General features: G+C 53.1%; 2 protein-coding genes across 6 annotated transcripts in view; one reads left to right on the top strand and one right to left on the bottom strand.

Annotated features, from left to right (window-relative positions):
• Positions 1-213: 213 nt before the first annotated feature.
• On the bottom strand, positions 214-13,669 carry ZNF346 (zinc finger protein 346). Of its 2 annotated transcripts, none has more exons than XM_083798583.1 (7): positions 10,960-13,669; positions 9,340-9,443; positions 8,992-9,090; positions 7,844-7,994; positions 6,679-6,918; positions 3,956-4,049; positions 214-2,599 (listed from the first exon to the last, which is right to left on the bottom strand). In XM_083798583.1, exons 1-7 carry the CDS (start codon positions 11,165-11,167, stop codon positions 2,494-2,496), a joined length of 1,002 nt encoding a protein of 333 aa, XP_083654709.1. In that variant the 5' UTR covers positions 11,168-13,669; the 3' UTR covers positions 214-2,493. The 2 variants fall into 2 exon arrangements, with proteins under 2 accessions (XP_083654709.1, XP_083654710.1); XM_083798584.1 differs by lacking the exon at positions 10,960-13,669 and adding an exon at positions 9,542-9,750.
• UIMC1 (ubiquitin interaction motif containing 1) overlaps positions 10,013-24,295 on the top strand; it is a 37,520-nt gene continuing 23,237 nt past the window's right edge. The window contains exons 1-3 of one of the 4 annotated variants that reach the window (XM_083798571.1): positions 10,013-10,170; positions 14,162-14,319; positions 21,302-21,392. In XM_083798571.1, coding sequence (XP_083654697.1) covers positions 14,170-14,319; positions 21,302-21,392 — 241 coding nt within the window. In that variant the 5' untranslated portion in view covers positions 10,013-10,170; positions 14,162-14,169. The remainder of the gene's footprint in view (positions 10,171-14,161; positions 14,320-21,301; positions 21,393-24,295) is intronic. The other 3 variants (XM_083798570.1, XM_083798569.1, XM_083798568.1) reach the window with 3 other exon arrangements.

The raw sequence follows: 24,295 nt of genomic DNA, 5'->3' as shown, positions 1-24,295 counted from the left end.
CGCTGACTTGCCAGAGGAGCACAGAGGAAGGCACTCACCGGCTTTGTGCAGACCTCAGGGGCCTTGGGATGACAGCAGAGCCTTGAGGAGGGCGGCTGGCAACACAAGCCTCCCGCCCCTCCCGAGTATTTCAAAGGCGTGTGCGCGTCCTGTTGTTCAAAGCATGGCAAAACAAAACAGGAAGGGCTACTGCAGAGAGACAGCACCCAGCAGTAGTAATAAACACTCTATTTGGAGAGCTTCACCTTAGGGAAAACAGCAGATACATAAACATCGTGTACGGGGGGGGGGGCAAAACTGTCGGTACACAGACAGCGCAGTGACACACCAGACTGGGCAGTGCTGGAAATGGATCCCTCGTGGTGTCAGCGCACAGCACAGCGAGCAGGCACCTGCATTCACAGGGCGGGACGAGAGCTAAGCGGCGGAGATCGGCGCTGGAGGCCATCCAGTGCCACCCGGCACACAATGCTTCCTTCAGTTCGTCGCAATTTTCTGCTCATTGATCAGCCTGCGAGGTTTACAAGAGACTCCCTCTCAAGCAGGAGGCTAAGGTCAGACCTCAGCAGTAGAACAAGAGTGGAAAACATCAGGAAGGCGAACCCAGACCAGCAGGAGCCTGTCCTAAGGGAAGATGGCAGATTCCGTGCAGGGTGAAGGCAAACAAAGCTCATGCACAGCCTCGAGCGGGGAGGGGAAGGCACTCGCTCCAAGTGCGGAGATCAGCAACCAGCTCTCTCCCCTTGCTTAACCTGACCAGCGCACGCTGGATTTTGGAAGTGCCTCCACGGCCTGGCTCTCGGCCTCGCGAGGGCGGCAGCTGCTCCCCCTGGAACGCAGCGCGGGGAGCGCAGGGCCCCAGCCTGCCCTGCAGCAGCTGCCGCAGGAGGCAGCGGCTCCGCTCAGCCCACCCTGGCCGTGCCGCGCGTCCCCAGCGCTCTGCCAGCCCCACGGAGCCCCAGGAGGGGCCAGATCCCCGGCCTTCTGCCCCAGGGAAGGAAAACAACGGGGTGTTTGCCACGGGCTAGCAAAGCTCCAGCTCCACAGAGGCACCGACGCTGGGACGAAGCTGCGGAGCGTCTGACTCGGAGCGCTGGCACCGAACGCGAGGCCAGCCCGACACACATGGCTCTCGTGGTGGGCTGGTGAAGCACAGACAATGCCTTAGCTCAAGGACAAAACATCTAAAGAACTCATCCAAAATGCGCAACAGTCTCAGACGCCTGCCCTTCCTTCCGGAGGCTTTTCTAACAGATCTGGTACATTAGCACCACGAAGAGACCATCAGTCTTAATTCCCGGGTTTGAAATACAGAACGCCCCTTCTCCAGGCTGGTGCAAGAATGTACGAGCTTTGAGGAGAGGGCTTGGGCAAGGAGTGTCTAATGAAGGACTAACGAAGGCAGATTTCCAGAGGATTTGTAGTTTTTTAGTCAGCTAACAATTTGACCAAGTTATACTACGGTCTTCTATCGTATCTAGATTGATTTCCTCTCTTTTTTTCTTAAAATTCTCTTTCCCCATAGCATTTTGCTGGCAGTAGGGAAAATGCTGCACTTAAACTCTGTCAGGGCCTGCACGTGAAGCGAACTCGCTCCGCTCAACCTTCGCCTGCTGATCGCGTTTAGATCTTGGAGATCGCCACCACTGCCAAGTTTGGCTGCAATTTGTTTAAGTTACAGGGGGTAAAGACACACATGGTGAATCATCACATACACCTGTTTCCATAGGAAACCAGGCTAAACAGTTACTTCCTTCCACATGGAAATCCTCAGAGCAGAGGGCTGAGCTGTCTGGAGAGCCAAGAGCTCCATCTCCTCTCTCAGCCCCCACTCCCACCAGCAGCAAGCTGTACACCAGGAATCATGACTACTTGTTAGACACCTAAACAACAGAGCTCCAGAACCAACGGCTGCAGTGCTGTGAAAGGCTCTAAGGGCAAGCAGTGGCTCATGAAAATCTGCACACAAACCTGCCCAGAGGAGGCATGATGGGGTGCTACACTGCTGCTTCTCATTTTGGGCCTGTAAAAAGCCAGGCAACCCGCACGGTGTCCCCGTCCGTGCCGCGTAAGCGCTGCTTGCTGCGATCTAGGAGTTCTCCTCCAGCAAAAGACACCTCTGAGCGCGGGACGCTGGCCTTCCAGGTGCAGGAATCCACCGCTTGCTCTGGTGAGGGAGGAGGTGGCCGTTGCCAGCCTGTTGCCAGACCCTCCTTATACCAGATACACACTTCCTCTCACACCGCACCCACCTTTACAGGAAGCAATTACACAATGAAAACTACTCTAAGGGAGTGAAGTATTTGCTGTCTACCAAGTCTCTTCCAGCTGGATCCTTTTTTGGACAGATTCAGTCCCCGTTCTGCTCGACGGGTGCATACAGGAGGGTAGGGCTTTGCTTATCCAGAGGGATAATGAAACCATTGTGGGCTGGCAAAGGATGTGCGTTCTTGGGCCACCAACACAACTCCAAGAACAGTGCTGCAACTTGCTCTAGAAGTCTTGGCTGAAATAACTGTAGCCTCCTGGGGCAGTCGACTCTTCCCGGACGTACTGCTGTGGTGGGAAGGGTCCTACAACCGGCACTGCTCCTGGCATCCTGGACGTCAAACGGAGCAAGAGGAAGAGAAGAGACAAAGGAAACAATGTCAGAATCACTCAAATCTGTCAGCTGCCATCGCTGCTCAGCAAGCACGGCTGTCAGCGGAGTAACAGCCTACTACAGGCAAGTCAACCACTTGCCAGAAAAGCTTCCAAGTGCTTCCTTACTCTGTGTGTAAACAGACACCTTTAACATGGCAGAATTAGCTATTGCACAGCTCAAGGACCGTTAAGTGCTTCCACTACAAGGCAAGTATCCTGGCTCTTCTCAGCCTGCAGAAGCTGGCCTGGAACAGCATTTAGCAGCTAAATCCAGAAGCAGCTTTCTGAAAGGGAGTTGTTTGGCTGGAAAAACTGGAACAACATCCATGTCCTTAAAGGGAACGGCTATGTGTGTGCACGGGGAACATCTTCAGTGTTTCTTTCTACAGCAGGCTAAATTCAGGCTAGGTTTTTGCCGTTCACTGATCCTGCTGCGCTGTTCAAGAGTTGAAACTTTCATAGGGGGACAGGCAGAGTTTATGTCTTCCAACCAAGTACTCCACAGACAGGGTGCAATGGGGCTGTTATTCCACAGATAGATGACCAAAGATCCCAGTTTTCCTCCTAGCCCCTCTGGGAAATCTAGCTAGGAGTCTATCACCACTTCAGGTAGGGTTTCCTAATGCCTCTTTCTTTAAGAAGCTGTCTAACCAACAGGGGTCCATTACCGACCCTCTTTAAGGCAAGGCTTTGAAATTAAAGAGCAGAACTTTGACAGCGTCCAGAGCAAGTACATTTGGTATTAATCATCCGTCTAGCAGTCTAAATTTTAGAGATGAATAATTTGCAGGGGATGCCAATATTTAACTTACCAGCTGTAGAATGAATTCAGAAATATAGCCTTGGTTTCTGGAGCATGCTGACTACACGCCAGATTTTAAAAAAGCAACTCTCGAAAAAAGTTGCAACTCTAAAAGCAAGGCTAGAATGGCAAGTGGATCTCCACTAAGACAGTCTTTAATTAAATTAAAATCCTGGTTCTTACAGAAATGGCGTTTAAGAAGCGTCAGGCTGGATGCGCTCGCTGCAAAGATCCACGCTGCCCTGAACCACTGAGAACCAAACACAACCGAAGGAGGCTCCTACTACAGCAGCGACCCCGAGCTGTCTGCAGGGGGAGCTGCCGAAGAGGCGGAGGGGATGTAAACCTACCCCAGTTCGTCGGCTCCAGGACAAACAGCACAAGCTTGCACAAATTGTATTGGTCTGCTTGTGGGTCAGCTTGAAATACGCATGCAAAACTGCACTTAAGTTATACCTAAAACATTGTTTCAACAAGGGCGGAAGCACACTTAACGGGAAAGTTACTTACTGGTTCTTGTGTTTGAAGCCACTGATGTGAGCCTGGTACTGCTCTATGGAGTTCAGAACTATGTTGCACGTGTTGCACGGGTACCCCTTCCCAGCTGAAACAGACAGCAATGTTAACACACAGCTAGCCAACAACCCGGTGCCTGAGGTAGAAACAAGATAATCACTCACTTGATGCCTTAAACCCCTGCTAAACAAAGACAAGTAGCAAATCGATGGCCTGACCAGACAGGGAGGTGACAGAACCCAGCTACCCCACCAGATACTGGTCAGGCCCTGGTCGGTGATAGGAGGGAAGCACTAAGCCAGGAGGCCTTCCCCGGGCAGAACCCGGGTTTGTTATCTACAAAAACAAACACACCTTTCCTATAACCAGTTCACAGCATCAGATGAGGTGAAAACGTGGCATGAGTAGACCAAATACTGCCTCTGCGGCTCCACTTTTTTTCTTCCCCAAACGCCCACTTCTCCTGCTCTGTTTGTCTCATAACAGAAAGCAAGGGAGATACTTAATTTGTAAGCTCGACACGTTGCAATAATAATAACAAGAACAAAAAAGCAGCCAGAGGAGATTATACACAACATCAGGTTCCACAATGCAGCATTCTGCTAAGCCTTGCTGCGGTGCCAGTTGAGAATATTGAACTCTATCCGCAAGCAGTTTAGTTACAGTCAGTGTATCAGTTAACTGGAAGAAAAAAAGTCCCCAACAATAGTTGTACTAGACAGATCAATGGCTTTGATTCCGGCTGGAGTTGTCATGTTACACAAAGTTCTGGAGGTCACAGATAGCAAACAAGCAAACATTGCAGCAGAGTTCACCACAAAAGCCCGTAACAGGGGAAAATCCTGGCACTTGTCCCCAGGACATTAAATGATCCTGAGCTCAGGCTCTCCGGAGGAGGGCTCTGCCTTGGAGTCTCACAAAGAAAACACGTCCCTAAGGGGAACGGGGACATTCACCCTAGGGGTGCAGAGCAGCACCACCGGGTGAGAAACACAGCGCACGGTGCAGCAGACGCTTCCCCACCTGGCTGCTGCACCACGGAGGCCTCAGACTCCAGTGGGCCATTTAACTCCCCAAACAGCCAGGCTTGGACGTTGTGCCACCCACAGGAGCTGTTCCAGCCCTCACGCCCGCCTCCCTGCACGATCCAGGTCGAGATCTCTCTCTTGAAAATCTGACAACGAGGTGCGTACCGAGTACTTCACGCTGTGCCCCCGCACCCTACGCTGATGGTTCCCAGAGGGACTTTAAGCAGACAGGTATCTGGGGGTTGCACTGCGAACGACACACCTTCACCTGCTGCCACTCAGAGCCCAACAAGGGCACGTTTAGGGACAGCACGTGCTCAGAAAAAAAAAAGTCTTCACAAAAGTATAGGTCAGCATCTGAGCTCAGTTCTATAAGAGAAGAACAAGAGACTTGTTCTGGGAAGAACTGTGCTGGCATGCCAGCTTGGTGTGGCTGTTAGCACACAGAGAAAGGGAAACACGTCCCCGACTGCAGCCCGTCACGTCAGAGCAGCCTCACGTTACAGCTACGGCTCGGAAACCTCGCCTGGAACAGCTGAAGTGCCACGGAGATGTGGACGTAGACACTCCAGCTTTGTGAGGACTTCACGGAGGACATCAATCACACGGCCAGCAGCACTGCCCACTTACCCAGCCTGGGCCGGGGCTCCTGACCCCGTCAGAGCCTGAGTCACAATAAAAGGGAACCATTGATCAGGCCCCATTAATTAAGTAAAGAGCAGCCGAATAACACAAATAACACGAAGCACCTTTTCCATCTCCCCCATGACTACACGATGTGGGAGAGAATATTACTTGGATAATTGAGCCTCATTTCTCCTAAGTGCTACCAGCAGCTAAAGGTGGCCCACAAAGAATTAGAGTAATTAATCTTCTGCTTACAGGCATTTTATGACAGAGAAAGAAGCTCTTGAAGAAGATTTTAAGGTGATCTGTCTGCTTATCATTTACTTTAAGCACCCAGCAGGTACCAGACTTCCTGCTCCAACAGAAGGCTGCTGGGAGGAACAGGGGAGTTTACTGCGAGCTCCTAATGCTTGCACCGGGCTCCAAGGCTTTCATCAGGCAGAAGTACTCACAGGGAACAGAACGTAAACCAAATGAGTTTCAACTGTCTGCCTAAAGTTCCTCCTTAATAGCTCAATTTTTTCCACATTCCTGCTTGCTCTGGAGAGTTGCATTAGTTCATCAGATGAAGTGCCCACACAGAGGCAGAAAGCATTCAGGGAGAAATCTCTCTGGCTTTCATGTGCTTTGAAGCAGCAGGTGCAGTAAAACCTATTTCTTCCTTCTTTGGCTAGTCCCCTCTGAAGGCATTTTTTAAGCATCAAATGCCACTTTTATCTTTCCATTTTGGATGCAATCCACCTAGCTAGAAACAGCGCTGGCCAAAATCCCTGGATTATCCGCACAGAGAATAAAAAGGACACGTACCCGATTAGACAACACCGCAAAAACCCAGCCCAGAGCTTGCCACAAGCAGCTACAGTCTAAAACCTCTCCTGCTGCCAGGGGGTTACGATATCAACCAAATCCATCTTCCGGTGCATCATCGAGATCCTGCGAGACCGTGAGCAATTCTCCCCGCTCCCTCCACACAGACTCTCACGCAGAGACCCGTCAGACACACGGTGTTGCTCTCCCACCCTGCCCTGCAACTATTTATTTGCCTGCTTGCTGAGAACTCACCCATAAAGGACGCCGCCGGCGCATCAGGAGTTCGGCCGTAGTGTGCCATCAGCTTGTGTTTGGTCTCTTGCTTTCTGTGCTTCTTGCCTACGTAATGCTGTTTTGCCATAAGGGGGTTGTTGAAAGTAGCATGGCAGAGGCTACAGAACTTGTCTGGGTCAGCAATGTCCTTGTTCTCTTCGTTAGAAGACACGGTAGAAGTGGGGAGGGTAGCAGGATGTTTCTGTGGGGGCGCTACTTCTGTAGGGGGAATCCAAACTCTTGGTCAGTCACAGAACTCAGATGCAAAAGAAAAAGTCATCTTACTTCCCCAAAACATGCATTAAACAAACAAACAAAAAAACCAAACACCCCAAAAGCAAACCTAGTCAGAAAACGTAAAAACTCTGGACAAACTGATGTCACCCCTACCTCTTCCCTTAATCCTCCGGGTGCGTGCTAAGACAACTCCCAGCAGGGGCACTGAACACCGGGCAGAAGCTTTCCAAATACCCAAGAGCTCCTCTCACGCCCAAGTGGCAGGCGTGCACCAGACTGCTCCCGTGTCCAGCCACCCTTCCCCAAGGCTCCTCTCATGCCTGAGCTCTGCCTTAGCTGTGCACAGTCTGTAGGGCAGGCCGTGGCAGACGCCACTGGCAAAGCAGGAGGTCAGGACAAGCAGATGCCCACACTTCCCAGCTACACATCCCCAGCCCCCAGCTATCTGCAGCTCAGAAGTCCCTGAGCCACAGAAGCTGTACCTTTACACCTGAGCAGCCCTGCCCAATTCACCTTACAGGCGTTTCACCGGTCACTTCGGTTTCTGCAAGCTTTTAGCAAGCATCACATCCCGTGACAGATATTTCTACAGCTTTCCCTGGAAAACAGCTCTGTCCCATCCCTTACATACAAGGATGGGTACAACACTGCTGAAAGCTTCACTTCACCCAAGCAAGAAATAAAAAACCACCCCAAACATGCCACTTTTAGTCAACGCCAGCCTACCAAGCAAGCTGCTGAGAGAAGCAGCAGTCTCTGGAGGTGTACTGCTGGCCTACCTCGCTTCACAGGCACACGTACCCAAAAAGGCTCAGACCTGGGGTCCAACGACACTTCCCAGTGCAGAATCACCACATGCAGCATTTTCTAGCTGGCATGTTACAATGTGAAGGCACTGCAGTCATACCTTCTGCTTTGGGGGACTGCTGCTTCACGTTCTTGGCGTGCGTCTTCCCCAGGTAGTGCGACGTTGCCACAGCCGGAGAGGAGAAGGTCATGTTACAGATGGGGCAGCACTTGTTCCTATCCTCCCCGTTGCTGCCTTCCTGCTTGCTCTCCTGCGCACACAGAACCACAGAATGGCTGAGGTTGGAAGGCACCTCGGGAGGTCATCTTGCTCAGCGTTCTTGTTACAAGAAAGAACGCTAAGGCATTTGAGAAAACAAAATAATCTGAGACACTGAGATGCGAAGTTGGAAGTTTGACTGTTCCATGGTGCAGCACTGCCCTCCCATTGACTGGACAGCCTTCCTGCTTCACGTTACTTCCTTGTCATCCTAGCGAACCGCTCTAGGGAGAGGGGCTGGCTGTCCTGGCTTGTATGGGCTGAGAACAAGGTTAACCACGGGGCTGCCAGCACTGGATCAGCCAGCCTTCTGCTCTCCACAAGGTGTGAGCCACGCAACACAAACACCGCTATCAGCTGGGTCATCGGCAACACGATGCTGGCCGAGCAGGCAGCAGCAGTCATTTCTAAGCCTAACACTATGTGCGAAGGCATCCTCCTTTATCCCCCCCTCCACCCCCACTACAAATGTTTGAGGGTTAGGGATTAAAGCTGAAGCAATCATAAGAGTAGAATCTGTTTCCCAAATGAGTCGCGGGGCAGACAGATGGCAGGGTGGAATGTGCTCCTCTTGCTGACCAACAGGCTCCAGCCACCGGCTGAAGAAACCGAAATAAGTAAAAACAGAGTTGTGCCAGAAAGAGTCCAGTTAGTTATGAACCCTGGAAATAGTTGTAATGAAATTAAATGTCATGCAGGTGCAATGATATTCCTGGCTTTTTATTCATGAATTTGCTGCTCCTATTTACTTTACCCTGTTTTATTCACGTAATTCACAGGGAGACTTTCAGCAAGAGGCAGTGTGAGTTCCTTTAAGTGAATAAGGCAATGGGAACCATACTCACCGGGACGAGGCACAGCCACAGGAGCACAGAGCCCTTCCCAGGGCCGCCTTCTTCCTTCACTCTCACACAAGCGCATGGGCTGCCTGGCAGCATTTAGCTGAGACCCACCGTGACGGACCTGGAAGGCTGGGCGCGTTGCCTCACCTGCTTATTAGCGTCCACCTTCATCCTCTTGCCGGGCGCCAGCTCGTCCTCGCCGTGGATGGACAGGTACCGCCGCACCTTGTTGGCGTGCTTCTTGCTCTGCGGGGCACAAAGCGGCTGGGGCAGCCCGGTACGGCCCGGTACAGCGGGGCACGGCCTGGTACTGCCCGGCATGGCCCAGTACAGCCTGTTACATAGGGATAGGGCCCGGTACGGCCCAGTACAGCGGGACACGGCCTAGCTCGGCCCGTTATGGCCCGGTACAGCCCGGCACATAGGGGTATGGCCCGTTATGGCCCGGTACAGCGGGACACGGCCCGGAACGTCCCGCCCGGTGCCGTGGCTCACCTGGTAGTGCGCCAGCCGCTGAGACTCGGAGATGAGCAGCGCGCTGCACACCTTGCACTGCGCCTCGGTGAAGATGTGCCCGTTCTCCCGGATCAGCCGCTCCACTGCCGGCACACAACCGCGGTCAGCCCGCTCACGGCCGGGACCGGGCCCCGTTCCCGGCCCCGTCCCGGTTCCCCTCGCCGCCCCCGGTTCCCCTCACCTGCCTCCCTGCCCACCGGCAGCGCCGCGGCGTCCCCGTTGCTACCCGCCCCGTCCGCCATCTTGGCCGCCGCCGCCGCCACAGCAGCTCTCGCGAGATCTCCGCGCGCCTAGCAACGGCGCGGGGGGGGGAGGAGGCTTCCTGCGCCGTCACGTGCTGGCGGAGGGAGGCCGCGGCGGCCATGTTGGTTGTGGGCAGCGGAGGGAGGCGGGCCGGTATCGGCCGCGCGGGGGCTGAGCGGCGCCATCGGAGCGGTGCAGGCGGCGGGGCGAGGAGCGGGAGCGGCGTTTAAAGCGTCCTGCGGCGGCGCGGGGAGCGCGGAATGAAGTCACGCCGCGCCCTGATGTTTATTTCCAGTTAAAATCAGTCACGAGAAGCCGTGGGGCGCACCAGCAGCCCTTGAGGGGCTCCGAGAGGCGGCTGCCCCTCGTCCCCGCCATCTTCTCGGTCCCCTGAGTCCCCTGCCTCCCGGTCCCCTCGGTCCCCCTTTACCAGCCCCGCCGCCGCCGCCCTCACACGACATGGCGCCGCCCGCCTCACCTCATCTCCCCTCCCGGCCACGTGACGCGACGCCGCCGTCGCCATCTTGGTTGAGGGCAATGAGGCCTCTGCCGCCAACTTGAGTGCGGGTAAGAGACCCGCTGAGCGGGGTCGGCCCGGCCCGGGGGGGGGGCGGTCAGCGGGGCCGGGGGGGGTGGGGGTGTCCGGGCCCGGTGTGCGGCCGTGCCCCGACGAGGGGCCGCTGCGGACCCGGGGCTGCCCCGCCGGCAGGCCGCAGCCCCGCGGGGTGCCCACGGGGCCGTGCCCCAGCGCTTTCCCCCGAGGAGGGGTCCCGGTGCCGCCCCCCCCCCCCCCCCCCCCCGGCCCTGCAGCGCTGCTGGGGCCGGCTCCTGCCCCCCCCCCCCCCCCCCGGGCTGCCTCCATGCCATCCCCAGCGCTGCCCCCCCTCGGTTTATTTTTCCTATAACCGACCCCATCCCCGCCTACGCCCCAGTTCCTCCCCAGGGGGGGCCCTTTTTGGGCAGCCCCCACCCAGCTCCTCACAGCCCCGCCACGTCCCTGCAGCGCCCGCCGTGCCCGAGGGCCCTGCGATGGCACCTGTGGGCGAGGGGACGGGGGGCCTGGGCGGGTGGCGGGGTGCTGCGGGGTGACGGGTGCCGTGGGGTGGCGGGGTGCTGCGGGGAGGGTTCTGCTCCCCCCCCCACGCCTCCCCATGGAGAAAGGCGCTGCCCACGGGGCTGGCGCGGGCTCGCTTTGGGTAGCTGAGCAGTCAGCATCTCCCGCGGAGCTTGGCAGCGGTCGGCCTTGGCCTTCCGCCGCCTTCCTTCTACGAAGAGCCCGTTTCTGCGAACGGATAAATCCCATAAACAACCCCCGTGTCCCCCCCACCGGGGTGCTGTGGACCGTGGTGTCCTGACCGTCAGCCGCTCCCGGCGCGGCGGGGGCGAGCGGAGGGGCCGGGGCTGGCGTTCGCAGGGACCGTGCGGCGCTGACCCGTGCGAGCGGGGCTCTTGCTGCCCGCGAGCATCGTGCCTCTTCCCCGGGGAGGCGGGGGGGTTGTTTACGAAGCGACAGCCTGTGTCTCGAGCGGCTCAGAAAACTCATCCGGGGATGAGAGTCATTCATTTTTTGGCTTCGTTTTCAAGCATTTTTCAAGCTGTCACAGCTTGGCAGGTCTGTAGCTGCAGTGTCAAGATTTAGAATTATTCTGTCGGTAATTGCTTTCTGATTCATCAAAATGATAGATGAGAGGGAAAATGACAAATAATCACAAGTTGGGGATCTTCAAGGATATCCCTAAAAATGCGACCGGAGAAGCGCGGCGCGTGCGAGGCCCTTGTCAGGAGGTCACCTTTGCTGTCAGAGCGTTTACAAAGAAATTCTCTCGAATTCAAAGTTGTAAAAAGAGAAAAATTGGGAAAGGAGTCCGCGAGCCGAACTGCAAAGGTAGGTTTAGGTAGTGCAGGCCGGCCTTTTTCGCTGAACCTGAGAGCAGACATCCCCTCGGCAGGTACTTGGGCAGAGCGCTAAAAGCAAAACACAGCTTGTGCGCCTGGCTCCCTTACCTGGGGAAGGGGGGCGTGCTGCGAGGCTTGTTCCCTTCCCGTACCGATATCAGCTCGTCTAATAAAAGCTATTACTGCTCTCCTACTCACAGCCTCAGACTAGCACAGCTACAAGTGATCTCTTACTTGTCTTGTTCCCTTAGTTACGTTTACAGAGACTCTTTTTGCCATGAGTCCCTTCATTTTCAGAAGCCTTGTGGGAGTTGTGTGGTTACATCTCTTACATTTTTTTTCTTCTCTTCTTTAAATGTTGGAGGTAGGTGACTCATCATAACTCCAGCTGATATTTCTCAGTGATCTCTTATTTAGCACAGTGCATCAGGCAGAAGATCTATCGCATAGAGGGGAGCTGTGATACCAGAGTGGATTTAAAAAAAACAATAATTAAAAAAAAAACGTGGCAGTTGCTTGTTGCTGTTTGCTTTTGTTTAAGTGGTTTACAGGCTTTCTCTCCAAAAATAGTGACCCTGCCTAGGCTCACGTACTGGGGACCAGACATCGTGCCAGAAAAGGCTGCCTGCGGATGTGTCTCTCTGCCGATAAAGGAGTGCTCTCCACCTAGGTGGACTCCCTTCGTGGGGGCAGTTCTCAGCAGCTGGGTGGGAGGCTTGGTTCATCTCTCTGGGCAGAGGGACAAGAAACCGTGTGGAGCAAAAGATAAAAAAAAAAAAAAATGGAGAAAGTATAATAAGGATTTTCCGACAAAAGCCAAAGTTCAGCTCAGCTGGAGCAAAACAGCTTTGTTTTGCAAGAGATGATGCTTTTCTAAAGAGCAGTGCTTGTTTTTGTTTCCTCTTTGTAAGCACAAACATTTCTGGGCTGCAGCGATGGTCGCCGTCACTTCTGGAGCTGCGCGTGCGATTTGTGCGAGATTCTGTCTTTAGAGGGCTCAGCAAGCCTTCGGTGCCAGTCCTTGCTCACCAGGACAATCATCTTTTGTCTCTACGCATGTGTGTGCTTGGATTTGCAGAGAAAGGGAGACAGAGAGGTTAAGGGAGCCGTGGCGAGCTGCAGAAAACACAGCGGCAGTGCATGTGCTCCTCTTGCTCTTAGCTTGCTGCCTCTGACAGTAGATGGAGGAGCACACCGCTGTTCTCGGTGCTAATGTGGGTTTTGGACTTCTTGCTTCCTGGTGTTCCTAAACGCAGCGCTGGCTGCAGCTTGCGGTGTTACAGGAGAGGGTTTGGCTCCGTACTGGGTAACGCAGGGTCTTTTGTTGCGCCTTGTCTTACTCTTATTTTAGCTCTGAGCAGCGCATCTGAGCTATTTCAGTGATCGCGAAGGAAGGCAGAACGATCCCGGGAAGGACACTGGGCTGGGAACCGGCCAGCTCGAATTGCCTCTCCAGCTCTGCCTTGTCTGGGGTGCAACAAGGGGCTCGCTGTGAAACCGCTCTGCGGCCGTTCCGTTCCTTCTAGCTCGGGCAGAGCTGCCGGTGCTCAGCCTGCCGGTGCTCAGCCTGCCGGTGCTCAGCCTGCTTCCTCGGGCTCTTTCAGAGCACGGTTCGGCAAGCGCTGAACGTCGTCTCCACGTTACCTGCCAAACCGAACGGCAGACGTCGAAGGTGAAGAAAAGGGTGCTTTAACTTCGTGTGCCGCCCCGCTGCTCTCACCCACCGGGATCTCGTCCCGATCCTCTTGTCTGAGTCCCTTTTGATGGGAGCAGCCAGCTCCTCTCTCCAGCAGCCTGCGGGCTGGCAGGGAGAGGAGTCGCTGAAGCGCTGCCTGGTATTGTGTGGGCACCTGCCCTCGATTGTGCGGCTCCTCGAGCACTCGGGTTTGCGCTAATGATGCTCAGCGGGTTCCTCCCTGCTTGTCAAGTGCCTTCTTTAAGCGGGTGGCACAGGCACGTCTGTGCAGAGGACTTCCGGAGCCTGAGGCTTGTTGAAAAGCCCGGGCTGCGAGATAAACCCCTCGTCTCGTTTCCAGCCTACCTCCTGCCACCGCCTGTGTTCTCCCTTTCCGTGGTGCTCTGCTTCCCCGGGGCTGCTGCTCTGACAGCGAAATAGCATCCTCTGAGGGACCTGCCTCTCCCCCGTGCTTTATTCCATGTAAAAGCTGACAAATGGTTGCGCTGCTGTGGCTTCTCGTTCTGGCGTGCACATCTCAGCTTGGTTCACTGCCGGAGCCCTGTTTGTTCTGCACCAGGACGGGGAAGGTGTGGGGACGTTCGGGGTGGGGATTTGGGGAGGGAGACCCGCTGTGAAACGTTGCTTTGGAGCAGTTTGCTGAGGAGCTTCAGCAGGGGAAGCGAAGAGGAAAGCCTCCTCGCTTCGGAGCGAGGGCATTCAGAGTGGCTCTTGTCTGCGTTGCCGTTCCCCTGAAACCCCTTTTAGCAATCAGCTCTAATAAAGTATTCGTAACGAGATGAGCGGTGACAAGTGCGTGTGGCTCCCAGTACCGCTAAATCTACCGCGCTTTGTAATAAGGTTCTAATGCCTGGGGTATTTTGCCTAAAAATAGAAAGAAAAAAAAAAAGTAGGAAGGGATGGCTATAAGGGGAAATCCAAATCAGAAGGAAACAAATGGCTTTTAATCTGTCCCTCTTGTTTCAGGGTGAAGGATGCCGAGGAGGAGGAAGCCCGCAGAGGGCCCTGACTCTCGAGGTCAGGATGGGGAGGAAGAGGAGGAAGAGAAGAGGGGCCCGGCCAACGCCAAGAAGAAGCGCAGTTTTGTGGACGCGTTTATCGTTATATCTGACAGCGACGGAGAGGTCAGTGGTCAGCCTGCGGAGCCCGGGGCCTGCGCTGGGCCCTGCTGCTCCGGGAGGGCGCCCGAGCATCCCACGCTGGGGTCAGGCCTCGTGGGGGTGCGTTGTGCCGTCCCTTCCCTTCCGTGTGAGGGGAATCAAATCCTATTTGACTAGGAAATGAACGGTGCGCTTGGTGAGGGTGAGTTATGAGTCTGGGATTTGATAACCAAATCCTCTCAGAACTGAATTTGAAACGTAATTTAAAAGTAACCTTTCCTCAATCCCTTTACAAATCTTTCTTCATAATTTTTATTTGATTGATTTCCAGCTAAGCCAGAGAAACATGATTCTGTATTATGTGCAAATAGATAAGAAAATGATTCAGAACGCAGGCTTGCGAGTAGCTCTGACACAGCTGGTGTCTGGTAAACCGATCCTGAAGTACAGAAGTCGGAGTTTTTAACCCACTGCCACGGGGTGTAAAGGTGCACTGTGAGTGGGTGTGCCTGGCTGCGACACAACAGCTAGGTCGTTGATCCCTCACGTCATCGCATTAACGTCAGCCGTGCCCTAAAATAGCGAAACGTTTGTGCCTGTTACACTGGTGCTGGGGATGCGTGCAAGAACTCCCCTCTGGGAGAAACCCAGAGCCCTGAGAATATGTCCTCAGCTTGGGGTACACAAGAAGAAATTATTAGAATCTTTTTTTTTATGTGACTGTTGAGGCTTTGCGCTGTCTTGCCAGTGATTTGGGATCCTAAGCTGCTTTTTGTAATTCCACCATTTTCAAAAGCATTTCAGTTCACTCTCAAGCTGTAGATCTTAAATCAAGTCCTTTTCGTTCCCACATCTGGAGCATGAGTCTCTACAATAAGGCGATTATCATGTGAGGAGGGGAAAAGCACTAGAAATAAACAGTAAAAAGCTGTAGGGCAAATGATATTGGATGTTTTTTCTTCGCATTGTCTGAGTTCTTCTCCATTGGGAAATTCCCTGAAAGAAATGGAACATATGGCAGTAATAGTTCATTGGGGTTAAACCCTTAGCTCTGCAATATGCTAAGTTAACTTCAGATGTCTGCTGCATCACTGGCCTTTATTGTGAAACCTATAAGGAGGAAAAAAAAAAAATCAGCAGCTATAAGAGATGCTGCAGTACATAAAAGATCAGGACCTGTTATTGCCTACAATTATTCATCTCAATGTGCACGTATCTGAGAAAGAGGAAACAAACGTCTCTTAAAACACATCTATAAAAAGGTTAGGCTCCCTGACTGTTCTGTAAGTTTGTCTATAAACAATAAATTCTGATGGCATAATCGGTCATATTACAGAAAAGGATATGCTCAGAGAGGCCGTTAAAGAGCCAATTAGGTTCTGTTTAAGTGACAACAGTTCAGTCGGTTGAATGAGTGGATTTATTCAGTTCAGGCTCCTTCTTTCTGTGAATCATCGGCTTCCAGATCCAGTGCCACAGTCTCTTGCAGTGTTGTTTTCTGCAAAACCACCCAAGAATCTGATTTGCATGGAATCTCAAAAAAAAAAAGCCCTGTCTGGCTTCTGTAACTGTCGCAGCTCTTCAGCGTACATCAAGTTGAATTTCAATTTCAAACCTTGTAACTGTTGTTCTTGCTCTGCTAAGACCTTGTTATGTGTTCAAGAAGAGGTGTGGGAAGCTCAGATCAATAGCAATTTTAGAGAACAATACATTCTCAATTAATCTTGCATCTGTTAGGACATGGTTCCTTATGAATCAAAAGCTACAAGGACAATTTGGGCATCATTGATTCAATGGCTTTCTTCCTTGGCAGTCTCTTGGCAGGTATCTATAGAACAAGTCCCTAGTTCTGCTTCCAGACCAGCAGATCTTGTAGCAGCTGCACCTGGAAAGCCTCCAGCTTCTCACTTTTGATGATCTTTGGCAGACTGCCTCTCCCAGGAATTTTTCAGTCATGCTGGATTATCAAGCTCATCCATGTTATTTTGCCAAATTCTCTTTCTTTGCTCATGTCTATGCTGGCATCTGCAGAGCTGCATCAGAAGGAATTTTTCTGGACATGGGGCTCTCTGATCTCTGTTATATATAATCCTGGACTCGGGGAACTCTTCTTTTTTTGTGTGTAGGGGGTGTTGGACAAATTAAGAACAGGCTACGGCTTTGTGGAAGCAAGAGGAGATGACCTCCTCTATGCTGACTGCCTCTCTGAAAACACAGACGCGACGAATGATCAAAGTGGTTCCTGTCTCCCCTGACTGTTTAAATCCTGCAGGGAATTGGTTGCCCACGACAGAAGATGGGTAGTCATGCACTTGAGCACACAATATTCCAAATACTGCCTGACAAAGCTCTCTTCAAGCACAGCGAGTCCTGCTCTGTCTCATGAACCTCTTGCTTGAATTGGGTTGTTGATAAAGACTCTTTGACCCCCAAGATTTTCTGAAGAAAAGGAGCAGGAGGCCTGCTCGAGGATGAGTGTAGGGCATGGCCAGGGGCCCAGTAGTTGTGCTAATTTAGCTGACAGATCTGCAGTCTTCAGTGCAGAGGATCCTAAAATGCTGCTGACCTGCTGTGGGACCTTGGAGAAGACTCACACAAAGGTAGTTTAACGCATTTCTTCTGGGTAGATCCTCAGGGAGCTTTGGGAGTACCTGCTTCCATTGCTACCATTTGGACAAAGTCTCACGGGCTCTTTCTGCCAGGTCTTCCACTCACCAGCTCCACCATCCCTCGGGGAGCGTGACGAGACCTGGGGGTGACAGTGCCATCTTCTGCACGGCGCCCAGTGCCTGCCTTCCGCAGGTGTGCAACATCCCTTTGCCTGAGTATTCCCGTTGGGAGATGTTCAGGGTCTGGGTAAACAGCGGTGTTTGTCGATGTTCTGGATCAGATGGTGTAGGTTTTGGGGAGAGAGGGAGAGGAGTGTTTGGGAATTGGCCAGGCTGCCTGGCCACCGCCCTGCCCTGTTCTGCCGGCTCTGTGCAGTTTGTCCCGGGACAAGCGTGGCCTGGAGGACACCTTGCTAAGATGGCAGTGCCCACCTCTCGCTGCCAGCATCTTCTGAGTGAAGCAGAACCGTGTGGGAGCACCCTGCAGCACTCAGCTCTGTGCCTCCCGGTGCCGGAGGAGAGCATGGCGTGAGTGCTCCTGGGGAGGTTTCTCCACGCTGCTGTGCTCGCTCCGTGGAAGTGGCAGCGGGTCTGAATCCAGCCTCCTCGTGGCCCGGCGAAAGCCCTTTTTTCTGCATCGGCCTCCCCCCGTGTGTCAGAACCTACACATCTGGCAGGAGCCCGGCTGGGTCTTGTTGTTCCAGGCTCCGCTTCCAGCAGGTTTGTTCTAATGAGCTGAAAGAGAGAGCAGAGCAGAAACAGATTCTGAAGTCAGAGACTAATAAAGTAGGGTGTGATATTAATTTCAGCAGCAGCCTTGGCTAGAACCAAACGTGGCACTTCCAACATCTAATTAGCTTTTAAAAATAAATTAGTCTGGTTTTCATCTGCGTATTTCCCATGCAGGACGTGTGCTGTTTGGCTGTGCCCTATTGTTAGATGGTCCCAACTGCTGTTGAGCAGCAAAATTAACCAGACCTTTTGACTTTGCAGTCTGCACTGTTAGCTATCGAGGCATTCTTCTGCAGCCTTGCCTTTCCTTCCCTGAATCTGACTTCTGTGGTTTAAGATGTGGATTCAAGGGAGCAGGATGTGGGAGGCTGGCTACTGGCTTCCATTTACGGGCTTTTAGAAGCGAGTGGAGCTGTATCTGTTTCTGCTGGCAGAGTCAGGTTCTCTTAAGTATGTGCAAAAGCATTTTTAAAATGAGAATTTGATTTCCTGGTGTCTGTCGAAACCAAGCAGGTTAAAAACCAAGGAAGAAGAATAGTGGCTGCCTTCCACTGAGCGTGTGGGGAACTTTGGAAACCCATTTTTTCCTTGATCCGTGCACAATGCTGACAGTGAAACTGCTCAGAAGAGAGCATCGTAAATTAAACAGCAGAGCACGATATGCAGAAAAAGAATTCGAGTTCCTTCTGACCATTATGCTTAAAATTGACGGCAAAGGAAGAGAGACCCTATCCGGGCCGGCACAGAGCGGAGGTGTGCGGGTCCCACCTCGCCTCAGCTATAATAATTAGTTTCCCCTGGAAGTTGTGTGTTGGAGATGACCTTGTAACTAAGAGTATCGGTGGCAGTTTGGGAATATTTTAATTGATTAAGATTATTTTTGGACTAGCGATCTTATTAGAAAGGCAGTTGGTTGAGTGGCCCCCTGAGTTCCTATTATCCTTGTAGACAGATGAGCATTAAAAGGTTGGGTCAGAAGGAGCAAGCCCCGTTGTCTTCCCTGAGTCTTCTTGGCCCCTTCTGTTCCTCCCATCCACGCCTGCATTTATGCAGAGCACTCGGGGGCCTGCGGGGCTGTCTCCCAGCAGAGGTACAAACAGCCATAAATCCTAATTAAAAGGTACGTTTTATTTTCTGGTTTTAAAAACTAAAGAAGATTTAAGAATTCTTGGAATTGAGATGTGTGTGTATGTTTTGGCCCATCAGGATTAATTGGATTTGCTTCAGCAGTTCGCTGTACCGTGGCTGTTCAGTAGAACGCCGCTAAGCAATTTAAACATCTTCCTCAAATGTATGAGGCTCGTACAACACGTGTCCTGCAATAATTCTGCTCCTGCCGCTGCTGTAAACGCCGGGATTGCTCAGGACCCAGCGCGGGGAGCGGAGGCAGGCGCTGGGGGCTGCGGACACCGGGGCCCGCCGGTACCCCAGGAGCCCCAAGGGTGCTCGAGCCCTGTGCCGTCCTGCAGCGCGCGTTGTGACCGTGTGCGCGCGCACAGCCCGGACGTAGGCAGCCGTGGTGAGTTTGGTGTGCTCGTAAATCACGCCGGTGCCCTGGAAGAGAGCTGCAGATGAGAGTGTCAGGTTGACCTTCCGGCAAGTGCAAGAGTGATGAGGGAAGATTGATGCCTGGAGAGAAGAGCCGGGGATTCGCAGAGCCTGCTAGGATTAAATTGCCCCTCTCTTAAGCGGAATAGGTTTAGCACCATTAGCCAGCACTTTGGGGAGAGCGGGAGAGCTTTTGCTTAACCTCCTCCAGCGCGTGCTTCTGGCGCGGTCCCGCTGTGATCCCGCAGCGCGTTCCCACCTCCCCGGGTGCGAGCCGCGCACGGGGGCAGCGCAGGGGCTGCCACCGCACAGCAGCACAGGGCAACTCGCGGGTGGGCGAGGGGTGGGCGGTGGGAGTGGGAGAGCTTCTGGAAATCCGTGGAGAAGGGCGGCGTGCCTGGACCCTGGGAGAGGGAGGATTTCAGCTGCAGAGCTGGAGCTAAGCAGGCTCAGAAGTGGGTGGCATCCATCTTCTAGCAGGACACAATCCGGCTGCGAGGCAGCCTTTTGGAGACCCAGGGGCAGATCTTGGACACGGGGAACCAAAACCAGGGTGGTTGGGGATGGGAAGGAGTCGGTCAAAGGAAACATCCCTTGCTGTGAGCACGAGGGCGTGCGGGCTGGCCGAGCTGGCTGCAGCCTCATCGGGAGCTGGCTCTTAAATCAGTGGAGGTGAGGGGTGAACAGGTATTAGGGGATGTAGGAGCTGTGATGTACTAGGGTTTCGGGAAACCACTTAATAGCACGTCTTGCAAAATCTTACATGGATAAATAATTCAATTGGGTCTAGATAGTAACATTCCTGGATTGAAGTCCTGCTAAAAGACTGTCAGCCAAGGCTGGTGATGAACACAAGAGAGGCTTGTTCTGGGGAGATGTAAAGCTGAGGCCACGAGGATCAATATTAGGTCTGTGTGTGTTTTAACACCCTCATTAATGATCTGTAAGAGGGAGCAAGTGGTGGATGTACATTAATAACATCTACAGATAGTGCTAAAGCTGGAGACATTTGAGCAGAACTCGGCACTGAGGTTCAGTCCAGAGGACTCTGCAGGGTAACAAACACGGGCAGCGGCCAGAAGGAACGGCTGACATTTAAAACCAAGCAGAGCATCCCCTTGCGGTGAAGTACTGCCCCACCATGAAGACCCCCTCCTGGCACAGGGGGGCTGGAGGTGGTGTGAGGCAGGACGGAGCCAATTCGCTGTGGGGCTCGTGGGCAGCAAAACCCCGAGCACGGCGCAGCTGCGGACGGAGTCGCGCGAAGCCCCTTCGTGGCCAGGCGTGGGTGTCTCTGCTGAAAACGCTGGGTTTGATTCTAATCCTACCTGATTTATAGAGACAAACTGGAAGGGGTCCAGGGCCAGCCTTCGGTAATGTGTACGCCCTCACTTAAGCCGTTAGGACAGCAACTTGCATAAATGTGTGCCAATTAAGCCTGTGACCATTCGTGTTGCAGTCAGCGTGCTTAAAGCAGCACGGACTGAGGTTGTTCTTCTGGGTGATGTTCCTGGAGGCCACTCGGCTGCAAATTTCTGAAGTATTCAAGCTTCAAAAATGAAACAATTGTGGCAGTACTCAGGGCGGTGCAGTGACAGCACCAGGAATAAATACAGCTGGCTCTCCTGCCCTCCGGATGAGCTAGCCTGGGTCCCCCGAAATGGCTAAAATCCTGGCCTTGGCCACCTGAAATCGTTTGGGCAGTGCTAGAGGCCGTATGGCAGGAAACAGCCCTGGCTCACAGGTATGAGATGTTGAGTTACAAAAAGGTTTTATTTTTCTGTTTGAGTGCTTACAAATACCAATGTTTTAGCAAGGCCAAACAAATTCTCTCTCAAATCATGGGCAGCAGGTGCAGTGCTTGGTAGTGACTGGCATGAAGTCTATTGTCTCTCCTACTTCTCTGTTTATGTCAGTCTGTAACTCTTTTTGCTCGTTATGCTTATCACACAGCTTTTAATAGTTACAGAATGTGCTTGAATTACGTTTGAAATTCAAATTTCACACAAATAGAGGCTTGTTCTTGAACCAGTGTTTGTGTCAGAGTAGTGGAGGGGAGGGAGCTGGTAGTATTTCTTACATATTGTATGCACTCACCATATTTTTTTCCATTACAGCAGGAGTCAAAGGAAGAGAGCGGATTGCAAACGAAAAGAACAAAACAGCAGCTGGATAGAACGAAGTTTGCTGCTAAAAGAAAAATTGCACGTAGGTCTCGAGCGTGGGGCTGGGGAAGTAGACGGGTGCTGAGCAGCTTCTGCTATTTGTGTTAGAGATTATTTCCCCCGCAGAAAGGCTGTGATGAGGCTTGGGACGCACGGCTCGGAGAAGTCCCTTCTTGGGGGTAAAATCTGCCTTCCTGAACAGGCAGACTGTCACTCGTCTGCTCCCCAGGTGGCGTGTACGCAGGCTGGAGCGGTTCCAGAATAAGTGTGCAAGGCTGTCTGTACCTCACCAGGTTTCGAGATCGGTTCCGGTATGAACCCGATCCAAAAGCCCCGCCACTCACTAGGTGCTCTCCCATTCGGGCCCCCCTGCTGCCGCCTGTCCCTGAAACATCGCGGTGCCCTGAGCCGGCGGTCACAGCTCGGGAAGGATCTCGGGGTCAGAGCTGGCAGAGCTCCGAAATCAGAGAGATCAGAGAATCAGAGAGGGCAGAAAGAGAAGCCAGCCACGCTGGGCATCATACGGAGGGGTGCGAAGGCCGAGGGCTTTGTTGTGCATCGTTTTGCTGTTACCTAAAGAGTTGGTGCACCCACATGGGCAGCACTGTGCGGTTCTGCTCCCTGCATCTCAAGGACGCGGTGGAGTCAGGGGACATCTGGGGCAGGGCACTCAGATCATTGTGGGGACAGAGCGGCTGCCTTGTGGGGACTGCAAAGCCTGGGGTCCTCCCCGAGGGGAGAGGCTCAAAGCCCGCACCAGGAGGGCAGTGCGGAAGGTGAACACTGAGCTGTTGTTCACCACCTCCTGCAGCCAGGGCGCACTCGACAGAAATAGCAGGAGATGGGTTTAAAAAGGCGAAGGCGAGCAATGCTTCACGCAGCGTGCGGCCAGCTCCTGGAGCTGCTTGGCACAGGAGGTTGGGCAGGGCGCAGCATCAACAGCTTTAATGAGGGATCAAGTGCGTTCGTGGACAACGGCTCTAAAAACAGCTGCGAAAGGGAACGGGCTGGGATGTTCCCGCTAACATCCCTGGCGGAGTTGCTGTGGGTGTACAGGCAGAAGAGACCACCGACAGCGGGCTGGGTGGCTCCGTGTGCTGCAGCTGCTGGGCTGGGTGGGCGGATGCCCTGCCCCAGCGGATCAGCTCCCGGTCCTGTGCTCCGGGAGGCAGCGGTCCACCCGGCAGGTTAAATTCAGAACGTCTTAAAATAAGAGACGAGCCGTCTGCTGCAAAACCCAAAGCAATCACCGAACAAAATGGAGCAGCTCCGCGAGCAGCAGCAGTTGGGCTCGTCAGCCCTCAGAGGGCTCGTGCGAATTAACTTGTTTTTAATAGAGGCCTAAGGCCATAGCACGGAACAGCCTGGCTCGTGGTGGGAGCTGAAATCCACCGTGCGTGTCCTGGCTGAGATGGGGGAAGAAGGGATCAGTTTGTTTCTTTGGTTTTTTTTCCCCTCTTTCTCCTCAAAGAAACAGCACAAGCAGCTCAACCCCCTGAAAGGTGCCGGTACCGACCACACGGTGCTCAGAGCACCCAGCTGCTGAGGCTGGATGTCCTCATTGCCTCTTTGAGGCTGGTGTAGGGCATGGGCTGCATTTATGGGTACTGAAATTCTTAATAATGATTCCTCCCTTCCTGGGGCAGGGCTCGGCGAGCTCCAGCCCGGCCGCGGGAGGCTGGCGGTGTGTCTGGGTGCCAGGCGGCGCTGCTAGAGAGCGGCCGCGTCTTCGTCAGATGGCGGGCCCCTCCTCTCGTTCATTGGAAGCTATAATTAGACCTTCGGTGTTTGCTTTTAAGCAAATTAAGATTTGAAATAGTAATTATTTTTTTTTCCTCGGTGTCTTTAAATAAATTCTTCGAATGGCGAGGCAAATCGGTCCTTTGTAACGATTCGGTGCTTCTGGGGAGAGCAAATTCTTCCTCCTCGGAACTGGCAAATTTCAGATATTTGCAGGCTCTGGTTATAAAGGATCTCCTCCCATTTTTTGCTTTGCTGTGGTTTTATTCATTTTATCCTAAAGCCATAACTAAATGTATCTGTGACGTTTCATCCTGACAGGATAAATGGAAATACAAAAACCCCGAGAAGTCTCCCTCTCTTTCTCCGGATGTAGTCAGCGCTCTAAAGCACATTTGAATGTTTTTACTGTAATTGCACTTTGGGTATGTGGAAATACTGAGATCCTGCATTTCCATTATTTTTGAGTAAATCTCTTATTAGTAAGTGTTAGAACTACAACTAGTGGGGTTTTGCATCTAATTCACTTTGCAAATGTCAAAATGGAACATAAATCGCTTAGCAAATTGCCGTATTAGCATTTAAAAAGGCTCTGAAATGGTTTAATTTGTTTAGGGCTGCAGTGTCTTAAAAACAGCTTCCCCCCGACCCTCCCTCCCTCCTGGGAGCGGGGCTCCCGGGGCCTCCTCCCGCAGCGCGCCCCCGCAGCGCCGCTGGCCCCAACGCTCCCAATTTCTGCTCGGCGTGGGTTATGACCTCTGTAATCCACGTCGGGTCCCGTAAAACGTGACTCTGCCTGCACACGGTGCCGAGGAAGGACGGGACGTGGCGTGCGGAGTCTTCTCCGGACCCTCAACCAGAAGCAGGTCAGCTCTCCGGGACGGCTCGCGCGGCCACCGAAGCGCCAGGTGGAATTGAAGGCGAGATGTCCCCGTCTCCAGAGCACCTACTCAATTGGAACGTGAATCAAGTGCGTTTTGTTTGTCGCTGGTTTCTTTGCCAGAGGCAGCATTTGTCTGGCACGTTCCCTGTCCCCAGAGGGGAAATTGCTGTGCCAGGGAGGGAGAGGAAAACAAAATGTACGGTAGTAACTCGCCAAAAAATGTTTCTTTATACTAAGCTTCGTGGATGTTGATAGCCCGAACTGGTGTGCGCTCAGGCCCCCGTTTTAATTTAAGCACGTGGGAAGGCTTGTGATGCGGGGAC

Source organism: Anser anser (genome assembly GCF_964211835.1).
Source record: "Anser anser genome assembly, chromosome: 14".
NCBI lineage: Eukaryota > Metazoa > Chordata > Aves > Anseriformes > Anatidae > Anser > Anser anser.
This window is presented reverse-complemented; position numbering and strand designations above follow the sequence as displayed.